General features: G+C 40.5%; 1 protein-coding gene across 2 annotated transcripts in view; it reads left to right on the forward strand.

Moving 5' to 3' along the window:
• The first annotated feature begins 50 nt into the window (after positions 1 to 50).
• The window catches only part of LOC139767125 (exoskeleton protein RP43-like), a 27,534-nt gene continuing 4,485 nt past the window's right edge, over positions 51 to 23,099 (forward strand). The window contains exons 1-10 of one of the 2 annotated variants that reach the window (XM_071696134.1): positions 51 to 280; positions 1,258 to 1,393; positions 9,040 to 9,250; positions 10,899 to 11,026; positions 12,508 to 12,715; positions 13,655 to 13,782; positions 16,464 to 16,671; positions 17,951 to 18,078; positions 19,949 to 20,156; positions 21,432 to 21,559. In XM_071696134.1, coding sequence (XP_071552235.1) covers positions 191 to 280; positions 1,258 to 1,393; positions 9,040 to 9,250; positions 10,899 to 11,026; positions 12,508 to 12,715; positions 13,655 to 13,782; positions 16,464 to 16,671; positions 17,951 to 18,078; positions 19,949 to 20,156; positions 21,432 to 21,559 — 1,573 coding nt within the window. In that variant the 5' untranslated portion in view covers positions 51 to 190. Of the gene's footprint in view, positions 281 to 969; positions 1,105 to 1,257; positions 1,394 to 9,039; positions 9,251 to 10,898; positions 11,027 to 12,507; positions 12,716 to 13,654; positions 13,783 to 16,463; positions 16,672 to 17,950; positions 18,079 to 19,948; positions 20,157 to 21,431; positions 21,560 to 23,099 lie in introns of those variants that run through there. The other variant, XM_071696133.1, reaches the window with a different exon arrangement.

Consider the following 23,099-nt stretch of genomic DNA (forward strand, 5'->3'; position numbering starts at 1 on the left):
ATAAACTGGGGGTCCCCAAACCCGTGCGCGCACACACACACACGCACAAACTTTATGGCCTCTTCCCTTCTCCCTCCAGACCTCGCGGCTGCTATAAGACAACAAGCGACGTAGGAGGAGTCAATGGGTGTGAGAGGTGTTGGTCACTAGTACGCTGCCTCTCTTCCGAACAGGAACCATATGGTCCAACATGAGGAAACACGATGTCATATGTCTGCTAGTGCTTCTCCTGCCCATCCTGTTCGTCCCCATTAACGCGTCCATCTTACCTAAACTCAAGGTATGTCACACAACTTCAATAGTGAATAAACCACACCCGCATCTCCTTCTGACGCCTGGATTGAATATGTTAAGTGATATGGAGTTTCGGAGACACTGTGCCGGGTCCGGTTAACTACAATTGCTGAACGACCAACAGTACATGGGACACCACATGGTCGCACTGTGGTTGACGCCCTCATAACCTTTACCCCTTGGGTTTCAGTCATCTTTCAAATAATACCAAGAATTCTGGTTCTAAAGCAGTACGTTACAAAATAACATTTAAAGAAGCAAGTACCATGGTGGGGTTCTAACTTTCGTCTCGGTGCTGCTGTTAAGGAACCCGCTGTGCCACTTAACCGTAGAGAAACCAGTGCTCTCTGGTTGGATAAAGAAGAGTTGCTTCATTGCTGTGACGTGGGTCTGTTTACACTTGTAAACTGTCTCTGATAATTTCTCTAGCATGATCTAACCGTAAATCGACATAGTTAAACTTCATACAAACTAAATGTAAAGTGGCATCGTAACGTCGGCACGTTGTACGCATTATATCTTTATATTTAAGCCAGTGCTAATATATTAATCATATAACTAAGTAATTACATATTTAAAAGATTTATTCAGTTTTACGATACGAATTGCGCACTAAACATACCGGATAATGTTAATCGGAAACCGAACAGAAGTACTGTATGGGAGAGGTTAAGGTCTATGGTGGAGGTTGGCTGCATGAGGCAGGCACCGTACCCTCCAGCTGCTGCTGCTGCTATATGGTACATTCACTGTATCCTGCAACTGGAGCTGTATAGTATATACGCTGTATCCTGCAGTAGGAGCTGTAAGGTATATACACTACCCTGCAGCAGAAGCCCCATACACTGTATGATATAGCCTCATACACTGTATGGTATAGCCTCATACACCGTATGATATAGACATAATTTTCTCAAGGAACTTCTCGTAAATAGCTTCTAATGGCAATATTCTCTACTTTAGCCGCGCCAAGATGAGCCTAGCAACCCGAAGGAGACCATCAAGAATCAACACCCACACTCTGGTAAAATATTGGGAGAGTCATCAGCCACGGTTGATGGCGATACTTATGCAGACAACTCTTGTGCTTACTCTCAAGGTAAGCTTGAGACCACCACAAATGATCCTCCTGATAAGAAGGTGTTGGCTATTCCTTTTCAATCACCTAACATACCATACATACCTATGAATTATGTAGTGTTGAAGTGACTATAACAATGTTGTCTAAGCGAGGCAGACGTATGTGTAGTGTCATGTCTTTCTTCCTGTTACTTTTCGTAACTCAGTTTCATGTATGATTACTCTTCACACACTCACATTTTTTATTTGTTGAACCAACAATCTCTCCCATTTTTTGTATTTTCCGTGACCCGGCAGACTAGCTTAATCAGTTGCCTATCTAGGCAACATAAATGATATGCTCATCAATACCATTTGAGACAGCAGTTTCTCACATTATATTTGACCTCTCTCGACCCTTGTTCATGACAGTCACCAATAAACGTTGACTTAGCCGCTCCTTACATAAGCTGTGACCTCTGAACAAAGTTGAGAGAAACAATCTCGAAGAATCCTTATGGTTAGATACTGTGTTTATATGTTAGTTCACTAACGTAGGTGAAAATTTACTTAATGTTGGTTTCAAACAAGGGAATGCAAGAAATGAAACAAGACATCGTACCTTTATTATGTCCTGTTTCATTTCTTGTCTACCCAGGTCCATTGTTGTCTACCAAGGTCCGTTATTGCGTCCCCTAATCCACTATTATAGACATAGAGATAATGTAAGGTGGAGGAATGCAGATGACACCAATGCCAGGTCAGGTGGGATGTCATGCAGGTGACACCAGTGCTAGGTGCGAGTTCATGCAAGTGATACCAGTATGTTTTTAAGTGACACTAATGCCAGTTAGGTCATGCAAGTGACACCAGTGCCAGGTGGGAGTTTATGCAGGCGTCACCAGTGTCATGTGGGGGGTTATGTAGGCGATACCAGTGCCTAGTGGTAGGTCATGCGAGGTGAGAAGCCAGGTAGGTGACACCAGAGCGAGGTGGGAAGCCAGGCAGGTGACACCAGAGCGAGGTGGGAGGCCATGTGACACCAGGAGTCAAGTAGGTCATGCAGGTGACATAAATACCAAGTGGCAGATCATGCAGGCGAAATTTTTGCCAGGTGAGATGTCATGCAGGAAACACTAGTACCAGGTGTGAGGTCATGAAGGTGCCATCAGTGCCATATGGGAGGTCATGAATGTGACACCAGTGCCAGTGTGGCTTGCTGCCCTAATGCCTTGCTATTGTCAGCACCTACCACAGGAGTGGCACCAGAATGGGTAAGATGGGTAGAGATGTTTTTAACAGGTAGTGTTCTCTTATGGTTGTTGCCAACATTCTCTTATCAAGAAGAAATTGCTTGGAGAATATTTATTCATATAAGTCCTATCAGGAGTATTTGGGCCTTATCATAAAGGTCTGATATAAAGCTTTATAGAATACAAGACGAATGAGTCAGAATCAATATTTGTTTAACTTAGTCATATGGACACATAGCTAGAGGTGAAGTTGTCTGGTAATCAGTTAATCTCTTTGATCTTAGACTTGTGAAACATTGGGCCAGTGATTTCATGATGATATCATATTAATTTGTGATAGAAGGAATGTTCCAGCCATATTCAGGTCCCCAGCCCGGAACCCATAATGACCTGTTTCATAGCCTATTTAGCTTCCGGGCAACAATATGACCAGCTCTGCTAGAGTGGAGTGAGTCATCAAGAACCAGCACTCTGTTAGAGGGGAAGGGGTTGGCCTGGTACAAGAACCTGCCCTCTGCTAGTGTGTAAGGTGTTCTCTTTGTACAAGGATTATCTCTTTGCAAGAGTGGATAGAGTCATCCTGGTATATCTCTATGCTAGAGTGTAAGGGGTTATCCTAGCACAGTACTTCACTGCTAGACTGGAAGGAGTTATCCTGTTGCAAGGACAAGCTGTTATTTAGCTTTTTGAGACCAGTTTTATGTACAGGAAATTTGCTCCATGCTTAGCATGATTTTAGAGATTTGCATTGTGAAAATGTCTTGCTCTTCACCACTTACAAGAAATCTAATAAATTTTGTTTCATCTTTGTATACTGTGAATGATTCAGTGGATGAATATATATATATATATATATATATATATATATATATATATATATATATATATATATATATATATATATATATATATATGTATATATATATTCATCTACTGAATCATTCACAGTATATCCCTGGGGATAGGGGAGAAAGTATACTTCCCACGTATTCCCTGCATGTCGTAGAAGGCGACTAAAAGGGGAGGGAGCGGGGGGCTAGAAATCCTCCCCCTCGTTTTTTTTTTAATTTTCCAAAAGAAGGAACAGAGAAGGGGGCCAGGTGAGGATGGCCCAGTCCTCTGTTTTAAACGCTACCTCGTTAATGTGGGAAATGGCGAATAGTTTGAAAGAAAAAGAAAGATGTATATATATATATATATATATATATATATATATATATATATTTTTTTTTTTTTTTTTTTCGCTTTGTCGCTGTCTCCCGCGTTTGCGAGGTAGCGCAAGGAAACAGACGAAAGAAATGGCCCAACCCACCCTCATACACAATGTATATACATACACGTCCACACACGCAAATATACATACCTATACATCTCAATGTACACATATATATACACACACAGACACATACATATATACCCATGCACACAATTCACACTGTCTGCCTTTATTCATTCCCATCGCCACCTCGCCACACATGGAATACCATCCCCCTCCCCCCTCATGTGTGCGAGGTAGCGCTAGGAAAAGAGAACAAAGGCCCCATTCGTTCACACTCAGTCTATAGCTGTCATGCAATAATGCCCGAAACCACAGCTCCCTTTCCACATCCAGGCCCCACACAACTTTCCATGGTTTACCCCAGACACTTCACATGCCCAGATTCAATCCACTGACAGCACGTCAACCCCGGTATACCACATCGATCCAATTCACTCTATTCCTTGCCCGCCTTTCACCCTCTTGCATGTTCAGGCCCCGATCACTCAAAATCTTTTTCACTCCATCTTTCCACCTCCAATTTGGTCTCCCACTTCTCCTCGTTCCCTCCACCTCCGACACATATATCCTCTTTGTCAATCTTTCCTCACTGATTCTCTCCATGTGCCCAAACCATTTCAAAAGACCCTCTTCTGCTCTCTCAACCACGCTCTTTTTATTTCCACACATATCTCTTACCCTTATGTTACTTACTCAATCAAACCACCTCACACCACACATTGTCCTCAAACATCTTATTTCCAGCACATCCATCCTCCTGCACACAACTCTATCCATAGCCCACGCCTCGCAACCATACAACATTGTTGGAACCACTATTCCTTCAAACATACCCATTTTTGCTTTCCGAGATAATGTTCTCGACTTCCACACATTCTTCAAGGCTCCCAGAATTTTCGCCCCCTCCCCCACCCTATGATCCACTTCCGCTTCCATGGTTCCATCCGCTACCAGATCCACTCCCAGATATCTAAAACACTTTACTTCCTCCAGTTTTTCTCCATTCAAACTTACCTACCAATTGACTTGACCCTCAACCCTACTGTACATAATAACCTTGCTCTTATTCACATTTACTCTTAACTTTCTTCTTTCACACACTTTACTAAACATATATATATATATATATATATATATATATATATATATATATATATATATATATATATATATATATATATATTATGTTTGAAGGAATGGTGGTTCCAACAATGTTGTATGGTTGCGAGGCTTGGGCTATGGATAGAGTTGTGCGCAGGAGGATGGATGTGCTGGAAATGAGATGTTTGAGGACAGTGTGTGGTGTGAGGTGGTTTGATCGAGTGAGTAACGTAAGGGTAAGAGAGATGTGTGGAAATAAAAAGAGCGTGGTTGAGAGAGCAGAAGAGGGTGTTTTGAAGTGGTTTGGGCACATGGAGAGGATGAGTGAGGAAAGATTGACCAAGAGGATATATGTGTCGGAGGTGGAGGGAACAAGGAGAAGAGGGAGACCAAATTGGAGGTGGAAAGATGGAGTGAAAAAGATTTTGTGTGATCGGGGAATGAACATGCAGGAGGGTGAAAGGAGGGCAAGGAATAGAGTGAATTGGAGCGATGTGGTATACCGGGGTTGACGTGCTGTCAGTGGATTGAAGCAGGGCATGTGAAGCGTCTGGGGTAAACCATGGAAAGCTGTGTAGGTATGTATATTTGCGTGTGTGGACGTATGTATATACATGTGTATGGGGGGGGGGGGGTTGGGCCATTTCTTTCGTCTGTTTCCTTGCGCTACCTCGCAAACGCGGGAGACAGCGACAAAGTATAATAAAAAAAATATATATGTATATATATATATATATTTATAGTAGTGATGTGAGAAGGAGATGGAGTGAGTATTTTGAAGGTTTGTTGAATGTGTTTGATGATAGAGTGGCAGATATAGGGTGTTTTGGTCGAGGTGGTGTGCAAAGTGAGAGGGTTAGGGAAAATGATTTGGTAAACAGAGAAGAGGTAGTAAAAGCTTTGCGGAAGATGAAAGCCGGCAAGGCAGCAGGTTTGGATGGTATTGCAGTGGAATTTATTAAAAAAGGGGGTGACTGTATTGTTGACTGGTTGGTAAGGTTATTTAATGTATGTATGACTCATGGTGAGGTGCCTGAGGATTGGCGGAATGCGTGCATAGTGCCATTGTACAAAGGCAAAGGGGATAAGAGTGAGTGCTCAAATTACAGAGGTATAAGTTTGTTGAGTATTCCTGGTAAATTATATGGGAGGGTATTGATTGAGAGGGTGAAGGCATGTACAGAGCATCAGATTGGGGAAGAGCAGTGTGGTTTCAGAAGCGGTAGAGGATGTGTGGATCAGGTGTTTGCTTTGAAGAATGTATGTGAGAAATACTTAGAAAAGCAAATGGATTTGTATGTAGCATTTATGGATCTGGAGAAGGCATATGATAGAGTTGATAGAGATGCTCTGTGGAAGGTATTAAGAATATATGGTGTGGGAGGCAAGTTGTTGGAAGCAGTGAAAAGTTTTTATCGAGGATGTAAGGCATGTGTACGTGTAGGAAGAGAGGAAAGTGATTGGTTCTCAGTGAATGTAGGTTTGCGGCAGGGGTGTGTGATGTCTCCATGGTTGTTTAATTTGTTTATGGATGGGGTTGTTAGGGAGGTGAATGCAAGAGTTTTGGAAAGAGGGGCAAGTATGAAGTCTGTTGGGGATGAGAGAGCTTGGGAAGTGAGTCAGTTGTTGTTCGCTGATGATACAGCGCTGGTGGCTGATTCATGTGAGAAACTGCAGAAGCTGGTGACTGAGTTTGGTAAAGTGTGTGAAAGAAGAAAGTTAAGAGTAAATGTGAATAAGAGCAAGGTTATTAGGTACAGTAGGGTTGAGGGTCAAGTCAATTGGGAGGTAAGTTTGAATGGAGAAAAACTGGAGGAAGTGAAGTGTTTTAGATATCTGGGAGTGGATCTGGCAGCGGATGGAACCATGGAAGCGGAAGTGGATCATAGGGTGGGGGAGGGGGCGAAAATTCTGGGAGCCTTGAAGAATGTGTGGAAGTCGAGAACATTATCTCAGAAAGCAAAAATGGCTATGTTTGAAGGAATAGTGGTTCCAACAATGTTGTATGGTTGCGAGGCGTGGGCTATGGATAGAGTGGTGCGCAGGAGGGTGGATGTGCTGGAAATGAGATGTTTGAGGACAATGTGTGGTGTGAGGTGGTTTGATCGAGTAAGTAACGTAAGGGTAAGAGAGATGTGTGGAAATAAAAAGAGCGTGGTTGAGAGAGCAGAAGAGGGTCTTTTGAAATGGTTTGGGCACATGGAGAGAATGAGTGAGGAAAGATTGACCAAGAGGATATATGTGTCGGAGGTGGAGGGAACGAGGAGAAGAGGGAGACCAAATTGGAGGTGGAAAGATGGAGTGAAAAAGATTTTGTGTGATCGGGGCCTGAACATGCAGGAGGGTGAAAGGAGGGCAAGGAATAGAGTGAATTGGAGCGATGTGGTATACTGGGGTTGACGTGCTGTCAGTGGATTGAATCAGGGCATGTGAAGCGTCTGGGGTAAACCATGGAAAGCTGTGTAGGTATGTATATTTGCGTGTGTGGACGTATGTATATACGTGTGTATGGGGGTGGGTTGGGCCATTTCTTTCGTCTGTTTCCTTGCGCTACCTCGCAAACGCGGGAGACAGCGACAAAGCAAAAAAAAATATATATATATATATATATATATATATATATATATATATATATATATATATATATATATATATGGATGTCTCCATGGTTGCATGATGTCTTAATGGTTGTTTAATTTGTTTATGGATGGGGTTGTTAGGGAGGTGAATGCAAGAGTTTTGGAGAGAGGGGCAAGTCTGTTTTGGATGAGAGGGCTTGGGAAGTGAGTCAGTTGTTGTTCGCTGATGGTACAGCGCTGATGGCTGATTCGGGTGAGAAACTGCAGAAGCTGGTAGTGGAGTTTGGTAAAGTGTGTGGAAAAAGAAAGCTGAGTAAATGTGAATAAGAGCAAGGTTGTTAGGTACAGTAGGGTTGAGGGACAAGTCAATTGGGAGGTATTTGAAGCGGAAGTGTCACAGGATGGGGGAGGGGGCGAAAGTTCTGGGAGCATTGAAAATGTGTGGAAGCCAAGAACATTATCTCTTTAAAGCAAAAATGGGTATGTTTGAAGGAATAGTGGTTCCAACAATGTTATATGGTTGCGAGGCGTGGGCTATAGATAGAGTTGTGCGGAGGAGGGTGGATGTGCTGGAAATGAGATGTTTGAGGACAATATGTGGTGTGAAGTGGTTTGATCGAGTAAGTAATGAGAGGGTAAGAGAGATGTGTGGTAATAAAAAGTGTGTGTTTGAGAGAGCAGAAGAGGGTGTATTGAAATGGTTTGGTCACGTGGAGAGAATAAGTGAGGAAAGATTGACAGAGGATATATGTGTCAGAGGTGGAGGGAATGAGGAGAAGTGGGAGACCAAATTGGAGGTGGAAGGATGGAGTGAAAAAGATTTTGAGCGATCGGAGCCTGAGCACGCAGGAGGGTGAAAGGTGTGCAAGGAATAGAGTGAATTGGAACGATATGGTATACTGGGGTCAACGTGCTGTCAGTGGATTGAACTAGGGCATGTGAAGCTTTTGGGGTAAACCATGAAAAGTTTTGTGGGGCCTGGATGTGGAAAGGGAGCTGTGGTTTCGGTGCATTATACATGACAGCTTGAGACTGAGTGTGAACGAATGTGTCCTTTGTTGTCTTTTCCTAGCACTACCTCACGCACGTTTGGGGTGAGGGTGTTGTCATTTCGTGTGTGGCGGGATGGCGACGGGAATGAATAAAGGCAGTAAGTATAAATTATGTACATGTGTATATATGTATGTGTCTGTGTATGTATATATATGTATACCTTGAAATGTATAGGTGTGTATATGTGTGTGTGGACATTTATGTATATACATGTGTATGTGGGTGGGTTGGGCCATTCGTTCTTCTGTTTCCTTGCGCTACTTCACTAATGTGGGAGACAGCGACAAAGTATAATAAATAAGAAATAGATATACAAATGAGAATCAATAGGAGGTTTCTGTAACATTACAGTCTTTACTTTTAACCTTAATTTTCCCTTCTCTGTTTAGTTCAATAATTTTTGATCTTGTATTATGACTAGACACACTAGGACCAGCTTTTGGTAACATCAGTGTTGGGTCAGCTGACAGCAACTATCAGAATAACCAGGACTGTGAGTGGCAGCTGTTGACACCTCCAGAAACCATCATAGAGGTCACCTGGCAAACCTTTGACTTGGAAGATTCCTTCTCATGCATTTGGGATTATGTGGAGGTACAGGATTTGTCCTGTTCAGATGCATCCCTGGAAAAGTAAGTCTTCAGAGTTTGGACGTTTGCAGGTAATTCATAGCTAAATTTTTGCTGTCTTTACTAGCTTGATAACTGTTTTTAGACCTCAAGAGATAAAAGATGACAGACTTAAGAGATTCTGAATAACACTGTGTGTTTGAAGAATCAGTTGTGTAAGGTTCATCGTGATAATCATAATCTGTAGACAGGTTTAGAATAAAAACCTAACGAACTGACATTAAGCAGAATTATGCTCCATATCAGTGAATGTTGGTCTGCGGCAGGGGTGTGTGATGTCCCCATGGTTATGTAATTTGTTCATGGATGGGATGGTTAGGGGGTAAATGCCAGACTTTTGGAGAGAGCGGTGAGTATGCAATCTGTTGGGGATGAGAGTGCCTGGGAAGTGAGTCTGTTGTTGTTCGCCGATGATACAGCTCTAGTGGCTGATTCGAGTGAGAATCTACAGACATTAGTTTCTGAGTTTGAAAAGTGTGTGAAAGGAGAAAGTTTAGAGTAAATGTGAATAAGAGCAAGGTTATTAGATTCAGTAAGGTTGAAGGATGTAAGTTCGAATAGAGAAAAATTGGAGGAAGTGAAGAGTTTTAGATATATGGGAGTGGACTTAGCAGTGAATGGAACCATGGAAGCAGAAATGATTCACAGGGTGGGGGAGGGGACGAAAGTTCTGGGAGCAGTGAAGACTGCGTGGAAGTAGAGAACATTATCTCGGAGAGCAAAAAATGGGTATGTTTGAAGGAATATTAGTTCCATTAATACTATGTGGTTGCAAGGTATGGGCCATAGATAGGTTTGTATGGATGTGTTATTAATGAAATGTTTGAGGGCAGTATGTGGTGTGAGGTGGTTTGTTCAAGTAAGTATTGAAGGGTAAGTGAGATGTGTGAGGAAATAAAAAGAGTGTGGTTGAGAGAGTAGAAGAGGGTGTGTTGAAATGGTTTGGACATATGGAGAGAATGAGTGAGGAAAGAATTGACAAAGAGGATGTATGTGTCAGAGATAGAGGGAACAAGAAGTTGGAGACCAAATTGGAGGTAGAAGAATAGAATGAAAAAGATTTTTAGTGATCAGGGCCCAAACATACAGCAGGGTGAGAGTTGTGCAAGGAATGAAGTGAATTGGAACTATGTGGTATAACGGGGTTGACTTGCTGTTAGTGGACTGAACCAGGGCATGGAAAGGTCTGTGAGACCTGGATGTGGATAGGGAGCTGTGGTTTTGGTGCATTACACATGACAGCTAGAGACTGAGTGTGAATGAATGTGGCCTTTTTTGTCTGTTTTCTTGATGCTAACTCGCTGAAGCAGGGGGTAGCGATGGTGTTTCCTGTGGGTATGTCTGTATATGTGTATGTATATGTTGATATGTATATGTGCTTGTATGGGTGTTTATGTATATATATGTATGGGTGGATGGGCCATTCTTCATCTGTTTCCTGGAGCTGCCTCGTTGATGCGGGAAATGGCAAGCAAGTGTAATAAAATAATAAAATAGATATCGGTATTTTTGGAGGGTATGAACACTTTGAAGTATTATCTAAAGTGGTGTGATTCATTTCATTAGAGAGAGAAAGTATATGTCAATTATAGTCTTGCAAGAAAATTCCCCAACAAAATAGTGGGTTAACGTCAGTATGTGACGTGAGCAGGTACAGGTACTGTGGGAGTAAACTGCCGCCAGTCTTCATCTCCTCCAGCAATATGCTGGTGATCAGGTTCCATAGTGACAGCTCAAGGACCAAGCCAGGCTTCTCTCTACACTACGTTAGTCATCCAGGTAATGTGCTCCTCACCTGGTATCACAGATAAAGGAATTCAAACTGCAGCAGACTATTTGGGCCTTTCAGTAAAAGTATGAAGATAAAAAGATATTCGTGGATGTTAGCAAAATATTTATAAAGTCTATTCTTAGATTTATCTTAAGTTCTAGTTTTAACCACTCTAATTGGCAAATTGTTCCATATGTTAACAATCCTGTCAAAGAAACAGTACTTTGCTTTATTCACAATAAAATGTTGGCCCATGAGTGTGTATCCAGTACTCTTGCGTGCAATCAAAGGAACTGAGTCTCAAGTTACTTGATAGATTAATATTATCAGTTCTTGATGATTTTAGATGCTTGTATTAGATCACCTCTTAACCTTCTCTCTTCCAAGTTGAATAGCCTGTGATCATCTTGATAGCTCGATGTTGAACTCTTTCCATTCCATCTATGTCTTTTGTAGATAGGGTGACCAAAACATGACAGTATTTGCAATGCAGCCCATTATCAGTATCATTTATATATATGGAAAAGAGAACCAGTCCCAAGACTGATCTTTGCAACACTCCACTTTTTACATCTAACCATTATCAGGCTTGACCTTTAATCACAACTTTTGTTCATGACCAGTCCACCAAAGTACAACCCAGTCAATGCCATGTGACTTAAATTTTGTTAGTAACCCTAGTAACCTGTGATGCAGAACCTCTATGAGTATTTTTAGAAAACGTAGATAGATGATATCAGCTGCTTTTCTTTCGTCATACATGTTGATTGTATCATACAAGAAATCAAACAGATTTGTCAGTCACAAGCAGTTTTTGTAAAACCATGCCTACAATCGTTTTTTTAAATGTTGGTCCTCTTAAAAAGTTTACAGTTCTGTCTTATATGATGGTTTCCATAAGTTTTCCAGTTATAGACATTGAGCTGATTGGATGATAATTTCTGGGTAGTGATTTATTATCTTTTTTGAATATTGATGCTACATTGGCAAACTTCTGTTCATCTGGAACTTTTTCCATAGCAAGTGACTTATTGAAAAGGGCAGTCAAGGGCTAAACTAACTCATTTTTTGCTTCTTTCATTGTCCATAGATAAAACTTATCTGGGCCTGCCTTTTTTTTACTGCTATTTACTGCTGATAGTATTTCTTCAGTTTTTATGTCAGTTTGTTGAAGAACATTCTTCTCTCTTATCAACCTTTCCCCACTCATTCTCTCCATATTTCCAAACATGGACATGTTCCATCACTTTTTCCAATACTATGATAAAAAAATGGGCAAAGTATCCAAGATCATTCTATTGATCTGCACAAAGTCAGAAGCTACTAGAATGATAAATCCTTGGTGTGAAGTATATAACTACTATTGCTCTTGATCCCTTTGTAGATTATAGGTACAGGCAGAAAAAATCCTGTTGTCATGATTGTTATCCATTGCTCTGTGTTCCAGCCATACCTCAGATAATCCCTAACTTCTTGTGACCTTTGGCAGTATTGGAGTCAGCTTCTGGTAACATCAGTGTTGGATCAGTTGATGCCAACTATCAAAACAACCTGGACCAGGAGTGGCGACTGTTGACACCTCGTGGAACTGTTGTGGAGGTTACGTGGCAAACCTTTGACCTTGAATTTTCTTTCCAGTGCGTCTATGATTATGTAGAGATACAAGACTTGTCCTGCTCAGGTGTTGTCCTAGAAACGTAAGTCAATTGTGTCTTGGAAGTTTAAAGGAATGCTGTACTATGAATTTCAAGAAGAAATTGATTTACAGACGCCAAAGAACAAACATAAAATGAGAGTATGATATAGATTCCATGAAAAATTATTTGTGTATATGATTTTCTCAGTTATTTTGCAGAGTTGGTATTTCCCTTTTGAAGAAACCTTAAGTATATTATTTATAAGAGATTAAACAGTATATAGAAATAATTTGACCAAAACAAATTTATAAATCACTGAGAAATTCATCATAACTATAACTATGCCCTTCACCAATGTTCCCAGTAAGTAAATTTTGACTTGAAAAAATTAGAAATAATTATATAACACTACATTGTGTCACTATAGGCATAAATGATTCATGTTGCAATGTTTTGATTATGTGTGGCTATCCAGTTCAGAGGTTTCCAGTTGAAATTAAGAAGCCTCAGGTGAAAGCTTTTCTGTATTCAGAGGTAATATGACAGGTTTTGTAATACCTTTCTGGAATGATGCATGTTTGAGCTGTTAACTGAAGATAATGCCTTGAACCAGAATATTTCAAATGATTGGTGACATTTCTTAATTTAGTGAGAATTTTTCCATTTTTAAGTGAAAAATGATACAACTTGTGGAGTGCCTTTTCTAGATACATTAGGTTATGAGACTGCTTAGTCAAAGATTTTTGTTGTGTTTTCTCAAACTGTACTTAAAACTGTATAATCTTACCAAGATACGTGTTTTATGTCAGTATTAGAAATATTTCTTATTTCAAATTTTAGATAAAAGAATTAAAAAGAGGGGCTACATAAATCCTATGATCATCCTCAATAATATTCAAGGAAACCAATGTAATGAATACTTTCCACGAGCAGAAAAATGTTGTTTAAAAGAGAATAAAACCAAAGTGATAAGTTAATGTTAGTGTTTGACATGGGCAGGTACAAGTACTGTGGAAGAAGTCTACCGCCAACTTTCACCTCCTCCAGCAGCATGCTGGTGATCAGGTTCCACAGTGACAGCTCAGTGACAGAGCCAGGCTTTTCTCTACTCTACACCAGTTACACAGGTGAGAACGGTAGTGTGTTATGCACCTGGCTTTACTGTGAGAAATTAGTTAAGTTTGCTAAACACAATTTAAAATCTTCAGCAGCAGCATCAAGGGATTATGATTGAGAAGTTGATCGGAAGTCATTTGTGTGAAGATGACACCTGGTGACTTGGATCCTAGACAGGTGAACCTGTACTGTCATCTTGGAAGATGCCACATTACTACAGGGAGGTGCTTTACTTGTTTACTGTTTCAGGCTTCTATGAGGATATTTCGTTTGGTACATACAACATATTCATTCATTTATTTATTTATTTATTATACTTGATCACTGTTTCTTGCGTCAGCGAGGTAGTGCCAGGAAACAGACGAAGAATGGCCCATCCACTCATATAAACATATATATATATATCTTCTGTTTCCCCTTTTAGAAAGTTAAAATACAAGGAGGGGAGGGCTTCTGGCCCCCCGCTCCCGTCCCCTTTAGTCGCCTTCTACGACACGTGAGGAATGCCTTTATTCATTCCCATCGCCACCCCGCCACACATGAAATGAAAACCCCCTCCACCCACATGTGCATGAGGTAGTGCTAGGAAATGACAACAAAGACCACATTCGTTCACACTCAGTCTCTAGCTGTCATGTATGATGCACCAAAACCACAGCTCCCTTTCCACATCCAGGCCCCACAAAACTTTCCATGGTTTACCCCAGACGCTTCGCATGCCCTGGTTCAATCCATTGACAGCATGTTGACCTCGGTATATCACATTGTTCCAATTCACTCTATTCCTTGCATGCCTTTCACCCTCCTGCATGTTCAGGCCCTGATCACTCAAAATCTTTTTCACTCCATCTTTCCACCTCCAGTTTGGTCTCCCACTTCTCGTTCCCTCCACCTCTGACACATATATCCTCTTTGTCAATCTTTCCTCACTCATTCTCTCCATGTGATCAAACCATTTTAATACACCCTCTTCTGCTCTCTCAACCACACTCTTTTTATTACCACACATCTTTCTTACCCTTTCATTACTTACTCGATCAAACCACCTCACACCACATATTGTCCTCAAACATCTCATTTCCAGCACATCCACCCTCCTCCGTACAACTCTATCCATAGCCCACGCCTTGCAACCATATTATATTGTTGGAACCACAATTCCTTCAAACATACCCATTTTTGCTTTCCAAGATAATGATCCTGACTTCCACACATTTTTCAAAACTCCCAGAACTTTCGCCCCCTCCCCTACCCTATGATTCACTTCCACTTCCATGGTTCCATCTGCTGCCAAATCCACTCCCAGATATCTAAAACACTTCACTTCCTCCAGTTTTTCTCCATTCAAACTTACCTCCCAAATGACTTGTCCCTCAACCCTACTGTCCCTAATAACCTTACTCTTATTCGCATTTACTCTCAGCTTTCTTCTTTCACACACTACCAAACTCAGTCACCAGCTTCTGCAGTTTCTCACATGAATCAGCCACCAGCTCTGTATCATCAGCAAACAGCAACTGACTCACTTCTCAAGCTCTCTCATCCACAGCAGACTGCATACTTGCCCCTCTTTCGAAAACTCTTGCATCATCCTCCCTAACAACCCCATCCATAAACAAATTACACAACCATGGAGACATCATGCACCCCTGCCGCAAACCAACATTCACTGAGAAACAATTACTTTCCTCTTTTCCCACACGTACACATACCTTACATCCTCGATAAAAACTTTTCACTACTTTTAACAACTTGCCTTCCACACCATATATTCTTAATACCTTCCACAGAGCATCCCTATCAACTATATCATATACCTTCTCCAGATCCATAAATGCTACATGCAAATCCGTTTGCTTTTCTAAGTATTTCTCACATACATTTTTCAAAGCAAACACCTGATCCACACATCCTCTACCACTTCTGAAACCACACTGCTCTTCCCCAATCTGATGCTCTGTACATGCCTTCACCCTCTCAATCAATACCCTCCCATATAATTTACCAGGAATACTATATATATATTATCCCTGGGGATAGGGGATAAAGAATACTTCCCACGTATTTCCTGCGTGTCGTAGAAGGCGACTAAAAGTGGAGGGAGCGGGGGGCTGGAAATCCTCCCCTCTCTTTTTTTTTTTTTTCAATTTTCCAAAAGAAGGGTATTCCCTCAAGGCCCAGTCCTCTGTTCTTAACGCTACCTCGCTAATGCGGGAAATGGCGAATAGTTTGAAAGAAACTATATATATATATATATATATATATATATATATATATATATATATATATATATATATATATATATATATATATATACATGCATATTGAATATCCTTACCAACCGATCAACAACACAGTCACCCCCTTTTGAATAATTTCTGCTGCAATACCATTCAAACCTGCCACCTTACCAGCTTTCATCATATGCAAAGCTTTCACTACCTCTTCCTTGTTTACCAAACCATTCTCCCTGACCCTCTCACTTTGCACACCACCCCTACCAAAACACCCTACATCTGCCACTCTGTCATTAAACACTCTCTCAATTTGTCCCCTTCACCGATGTTCCCATTTGTTCTCTTGTCTTATGCATGTTATTTCCCTCCTTCCAAAACATCTTATTCTCATATACATTGCTCATTGTCATAGAAAGCCCTCAGATAACCTCTTGATTTCCTTTGACCCTTGGCAGTGTTAGAGGCAGTTTCTGGTAACATCAGCATTGGGTCAGATGACAGCAACTATCAGAACAACCAGGACCACGAGTGGCGACTGTTGACACTTCCAGGAACTGTAATGGAGATCACCTGGCAGACTTTTGAAATTGAATTTTCTTTCGAATGCATCTATGACTATGTGGAGATGCAGGACCTGTCCTCCTCAGGCGTCGTTGTAGAAACGTAAGGCATTTGTGCCTTTGGAATTTAAAAGGGGAGAACATAGCCTGAGTTTCTTAAGGAAAGTAATTTACAGGCAGTAAGATTTATAATATGATGGATGTGAGATCAGGAAACTGTACAGGTAGTAACGAAAAGATTTGCTTTATATATTTATTTTTATATATTTATTTTGCTTTGTCGCTGTCTCCTGCGTTAGCGAGGTAGCGCAAGGTGGTTTGCTCGAGTAAGTAATGTAAGGGTAAGAGAGATGTGTGGAAATAAAATGAGTGTGGTTGAGAGAGCAGAAGAGGGTGTTTTAAGATGGTTTGGTCACATGGAGAGAATGAGTGAGGAAAGATTGACAAAGAGGATATATGTGTCAGAGGTGGAGGGAACGAGGAGAAGTAGGAGACCAAATTGGAGGTGGAAAGATGGAGTGAAAAAGATTTTGAGTGATCGGGGCCTGAACATGCAGGAGGGTGAAAGGCGTGCAAGGAATAGAGTGAATTGGAACGATGTGGTATACCGGGGTCGACGTGCTGTCAGTGGATTGAACCAGGGCATGTGAAGTGTCTGGGATAAACCATGGAAAGTTTTGTGGGGCCTGGATGTGGAAAGGGAGCTGTGGTTTCAGTGCATTATACATGACAGCTAGAGACTGACTGTGAACGAATGTGGCCTATGTTGTCTTTTCCTAGCGCTACCTCGCACGCGTGTGGGGGAGGAGGTTCCATTTCATGTGTGGCAGGGTGGCGACGGGAATGGATAAAGGCAGTAAGTATGAATTTGTATATATGTATATGTCTGTGTATGTATTTGTATGTATACATTGAAATGTATAGGTATGTATATGTGCATGTGTGGGTGTTTATGTATATACATGTTTTTGTGGGTGGGTTGGGCCATATGTATCACAAAAAACTTCTTTGTTCAACTGGAAAACGTGAAATTTCAGAAGTGTCTTTTCCACATTAATTTAGACTATGAGAGCATTTTTGTTGGGGAAAAGTTTCCTTTTTATATTGTTCTCATCGTGAACTTGAGTCTGTATAATTCTTTTAACATATTTGCAATATTTGCTTGAATTTTAGATAATTTGATTCATTATTTCAAATTTTCACCAGATTTATACTTTTGATAGAAAAGCTTGTACTTTGAAGGACATGATAAGTCTTTTGGTGGTCGTTGGTAAAGTTCAAGTAACTCAAGATAATGACGAGACTTCTCTCTGAGTTGGAGGATGTTGTTACTGAGAGAAAAAGCAAAATATTAAGCTAATGTTAGTGTGTGACGTGGGCAGGTACAAGTACTGTGGGAGTAGACTGCCACCAGTCTTCACCTCCTCCAGCAACATGCTGGTGATCAAGTTCCATAGTGACAGCTCAGTGAACAGACCAGGCTTTTCTCTACACTACACCAGTTATACAGGTGAGTGTTAATGTGCTCCTCACATAACCTTACACAAAGTGTCACTGAAAAAGCTGGACTAAGTTTGCAAAACATGTCTTATCATCTTCAGCAGCAGCATCAAGGGTTTATGAACTTAGAAACTATGGTTATTGTGACATTTAGTCATTTGTGTGAGACTGTTCATTTGGTGCCTTGCACCCAAGACTGGTGAAGCTTTAGTGTCACCTTGGAAGATGCCATATTACTCCTTCTTTGTGTAAGTTATGAGTGTTTGTGGTGGTTAAGCAGCCAGTGATTGTTCTTAATACTTTGTTTTGTGTGATTTAAAGTTTTTTATTCACTACTGAGAGGATAGATGATCAGGCAGGTGAGACATATTTCACATCTGAGGGGATCAATTGTTTGTAGAGGGTACTAAGAGATTCTTGTCCAAATCTGATGCCAATTAGTGTTCTTAGGGTAATTAGTTTGTGTATTGCTTCTATGATGATATTTTTTGTGTGGATAGTGAATGTCACATGCATATCATATGTGATTCCTAGAACAGTTGTTGTTTTGTTCAGTTGGAATAACTGTCTATTGAAGTTGAATGGATGATGTTAGTTAGATTCATGTCTGTCCAGGATTAAATGACTGACTGAAAACTTCTGTGGAGATGCAGACATTCTTTTCTAGATGAACCATATCTCTGGTTGTAGTGTAGTGCTGCATTTAATTTTTGCTGTTGTGGCGTCAGGGTGTTGTGAAGTCTTCATTAGAGAAGACATTCATTCGTAGTTTGCTTGAGGTAATGAGAGGTCATGTAGGAAAAGATCGAAGAAGGTTGGCAAAAGACTACTCCTTTGGGAACTCTGTCATAGAGTTTAAGAGTCTGAGATGTGAAGCCACTGTGGGAAACTTTGGCATGGCAGTCGTTTATGATACTGGCCAACCAGTTCTAGTCTCTGTTTCGGGGGGATAGTGTTAATCATCATCTTAGTGTTAATCATCAGCAGGGGATTTTTTTTTATGTATATTGCCACTAGTTTTGTGGCCTGGGGTTGTGGTTCATTGAAGCCATGTAGGATGTGTCGCTTGAGGTCAGTGTGTAATGTGGTGGTGGAGTGGATGGGTCTGAAGCTATGTTGTGTAGGTGAGAGTGGGATATTTGCTTGATTTTCTTGTAGATTAGTTTTCCATAGATTTTAGTTACTGAAGGCAGAAGTTATACATTGCAGTAAGAGGAGGGAGTTAATTGGTTTGGAGGATTTTGGGATTTGTGTAATGTTGACAAGCTTCCAGTTGTTATGGATTTTGTTTGTGTTGTCTGGAGTGGTTGAAAATGTAAGTGATTGAATCACTTATGGGCCAAAGTAATTAATGTATAAGTTTGATATATTTTACTGCCTGTTGTAGATCTCATTTGTACTGCTAGTATCAGTGGGAGTGAAGGACAGATGAGTAGTTGTTTCTTGATGGATTTTGTGTGTTTTTTCATGACATTCCTGCTTAGAGATGAGGTTAATGTATGGCTGATTTTTGAAAAGTTTCTTATGAGTATATGTGTTCTTTAAGAGAAAGGATATAACTGGAATGGGTCAGAGGTGCATCATGAGTGGGTTTTGGATTGTCTTGTCCGGATTTTAAAATTTTACTCTGCTTTCAGTACAAATTAAAAAGGCAAGATATTAATAATTATGCATTCTCATGCACTAATTCAATCCACACGGAGCTGCTAAAAGTTTGTATGATAAAAGGTCCGTGGATATGAAGTGCATAACTGCTATAACTGTCAAGCCCTCTAGATTAGAAATACAGGTAAAAAGTTGCAATTACCATATTTGCTATGCATTGATTATTATCTGAGCTATCCCTCTGATGATCCCTAACTTCCTGTGACCCTTGGCAGTATTGGAGTCAGCTTCTGGAAATATCAGCATTGGTTCAGCTGACACCAACTATCAAAACAACCAGGACCAAGAATGGCGACTGCTGACACCTCCAGGAACTGTCATAAGGGTCACCTGGCACACTTTTGCATTGGAATTTTCTTTCCAATGCATCTATGATTATGTGGAGATACAGGACTTATCCTCCTCAGGTGTGCTAGTAGAAAAGTAAGTCATTTACATCTTGTAAGTTTAAAGTGAAGCTGTATCCTAAATTTCTTGTAGAAATTACTTTACAGACCCTAAGATTTACAATGTGACAAATGGTAAATGACCAGAATGCCACATAAGTTTTTCGTTTTTTTTTCATACATGTTCGCCTTATCCCGCGTTAGTGAGGTGGTGTTAACAACTGAGGAGTGAGCCTTAGAGGGTATATCCTCAATTGGCCCACCTTTCCATTCCTTCTTTAGGAAAATTATAAACGGGAGGGGAGGATTTCCAGCCCCCTGCTCCCTCCCCTTTTAGTTGCCTTCTACGACACGCAGGGAATACGTGGGAAGTATTCTTTTTCCCGTATCCTTAGAGATAATCACATAAGTTATAAGATGTATTCGTTTTACATGAATGATTTCTTTTATACAGACTGGAAGCATTATTTTTTGTTTTGAAGATAATGATGTGAGTGTATGAAATATAAGATATAAATAAGTGAATAGTATATATAAGTAATTCTAGTAAAAAAAGAAAAAAGGCAAATTGCAAAGGTATTGAAGTTCAGTGGAACTGTCTTTCACTTTTGTAAATCAAGTAAACTTTAACTTGAAATGATTAATGTTTCATGGCAATACATGGAGAAAATAAAGTTGAATAAAACCTCTTTTAACCAAAATGATTAAAGCTAGACTCTTTTGATTGCATATGATTTCTGATTAAAGCTTTCCAGCTGAAATGAAGAAGAAAGAAGCATCCCATCCAACACTTGCCACTACCCATAGGTTAGGTTTCAGGTTGTTTAATTACTGATCCAAGATAATGCATGTCGGAGCAGTTAACTGAAAATACTCCTTTGAACTGAGATCTTTCAGAGGTTTGGGAATGCTTCTGGACTTAGAATAAAAAGTAAATGAAATAGAAAATTATACTAGAATAAAAAGTAAATGAAATAGATAATTATACGAAGTATTTTTTCAAATCTCTACTATAAGAGCATTACACTTCAGAAAGGGTTCCCTTTTATGTTCTATCTCATGATGGACTTAAGTGTATAATTTTGTTGATTTTTTTCTCGGTGAATTTTTTAATCTTTTTCATCTCAGTGATACAACAAGATTATACTTCAGATAAAAAATACATACTAAGAGTGACTTAGTTTATGCTTTAGTCATCCTTGATTAAGGTCCAGTAGGACATAATAATGTAAAGACTCTCCAAGCCGAAAAATGCTACAAGGAAAATAAAACCACAATGGTAAGCTTATGTTAGTGTGTTTGACATGGGCAGGTACAAGTACTGTGGGAGTAGTCTACCGCCAGCCTTCACCTCCTCCAGCAACATGCTGGTGATCAGGTTCCACAGTGATAGCTCAATGACCAAGCCAGGCTTCTTTCTGCACTACAACAGTGACACAGGTGAGAACAGTAGTATGCTTCCCACCCTGCATTATTATGAGAAGTGAACTAATTTTGCTAATCATGATTCAGAATGTTCACCAGCAGCGTGAAGGAATTGTGATAGAGAAATTAAGTTCAAGTGATGGTTATTCATTTGTGTGAAGCTGGCACCTGGTGACTTGAACCCTAGACTGGAGAACACTTAATGTTACCTTGGAAGATAACACATTCCCCATGGAAGATGCTTCACCTATATCACCTAAATATATTTATTGCACCTATTGAGTGTGTGTGATTGCAATGATTGTGTATGCTTAGCTACATACATAATCTGTGGTGAAAATCTAATATTTATATTTTTTTTCTGTTTTTTTCAAATTTCATTGCCAATTCCCATGTAAGCATTGTAGCACCAAGAACAGATGAAGCTACCGCATCTGTTCACATCCACCCTCTAGCTGTCATGTGTAATACACTGAACCACATCTCTCTCTCTCTCTCTCTCTCTCTCTCTCTCTCTCTCTCTCTCTCTCTCTCTCTCTCTCTCTCCCCCCCCCCCCCCAATCCATAACCAGGCCCTACAGACATTTCCATGATTTCTCTTGGTTGCTTTAGCTTCATATACCCTGGTTCAGTCCAGTGATAGCACATCACCCCTTGTATACCACACCACTCCAATTCAGCCTACCCTTTACACACCCCAAGTATTCAAAACCTTTATCTCTCCATCCTTCAGTCTTAGTTTGGTCTCCCACTTTTCCTAATCTACTCCAGTTTTGAGATATTTACCCTCTTTATCAACCTTTCCTTACATGGGGTTACATCCTGATAAATCCATCATAAGTTGAAAATCGTATGCCAAAAATACATTTGATACTGTACATCTAATCTATTGAACATCATAGCTTAGCCTAGCTTACCTTAAACTTCTCAGAACATTTACATGAGCAAACATTTGGACAAAATCATCTAGCACAAGTCTATTTTATGATATATTATTGAATATCTCACCATTGCAAATGGTTTGGACATGTGGAGAGAATGAGTGAGGAAAGATTGACAAAGAAGATATATATGTCAGAGGTGGGGGGAACAAGAAGAAGCGAGAGACTAAAATTGAGGTGGAAGGATGGAGTGAAAAAGATTTTGAGCAATCGGGGTCTGAACATACAGGAGGGTGAGAGGTGTGAATTAGAACAATATGGTATACCGGGGTCGCTTGATTTCAATGGACTGAACCAGGGCATGTGAAGCATCTGGGGTAAAGCACAGAGGGGTCTGTGGGGCCTGGATAGGGAGCTGTGGTTTCGGTGCATTACACATGATAGCTAGAGACTGAGTGTGAACGATTGTGGCCTTTATTCTGTTTTCATGGTGCTACCTCGCTGAAGCAAGGGGTAGTGATGCTGTTTCTTGTGGGGTGGGGTAGTGACAGGAATGGATAAAGGCAAGCAAGTATGAATATTTATTTATTCTATTATACTTTGTCACTGTCTCCCGCTTTAGCGAGGTAGCGCAAGGATACAGATGAAATAATGGCCCAACCCACCCACATACA

This window comes from Panulirus ornatus, chromosome 59, assembly GCF_036320965.1.
Source record: "Panulirus ornatus isolate Po-2019 chromosome 59, ASM3632096v1, whole genome shotgun sequence".
Classification (NCBI taxonomy): domain Eukaryota; kingdom Metazoa; phylum Arthropoda; class Malacostraca; order Decapoda; family Palinuridae; genus Panulirus; species Panulirus ornatus.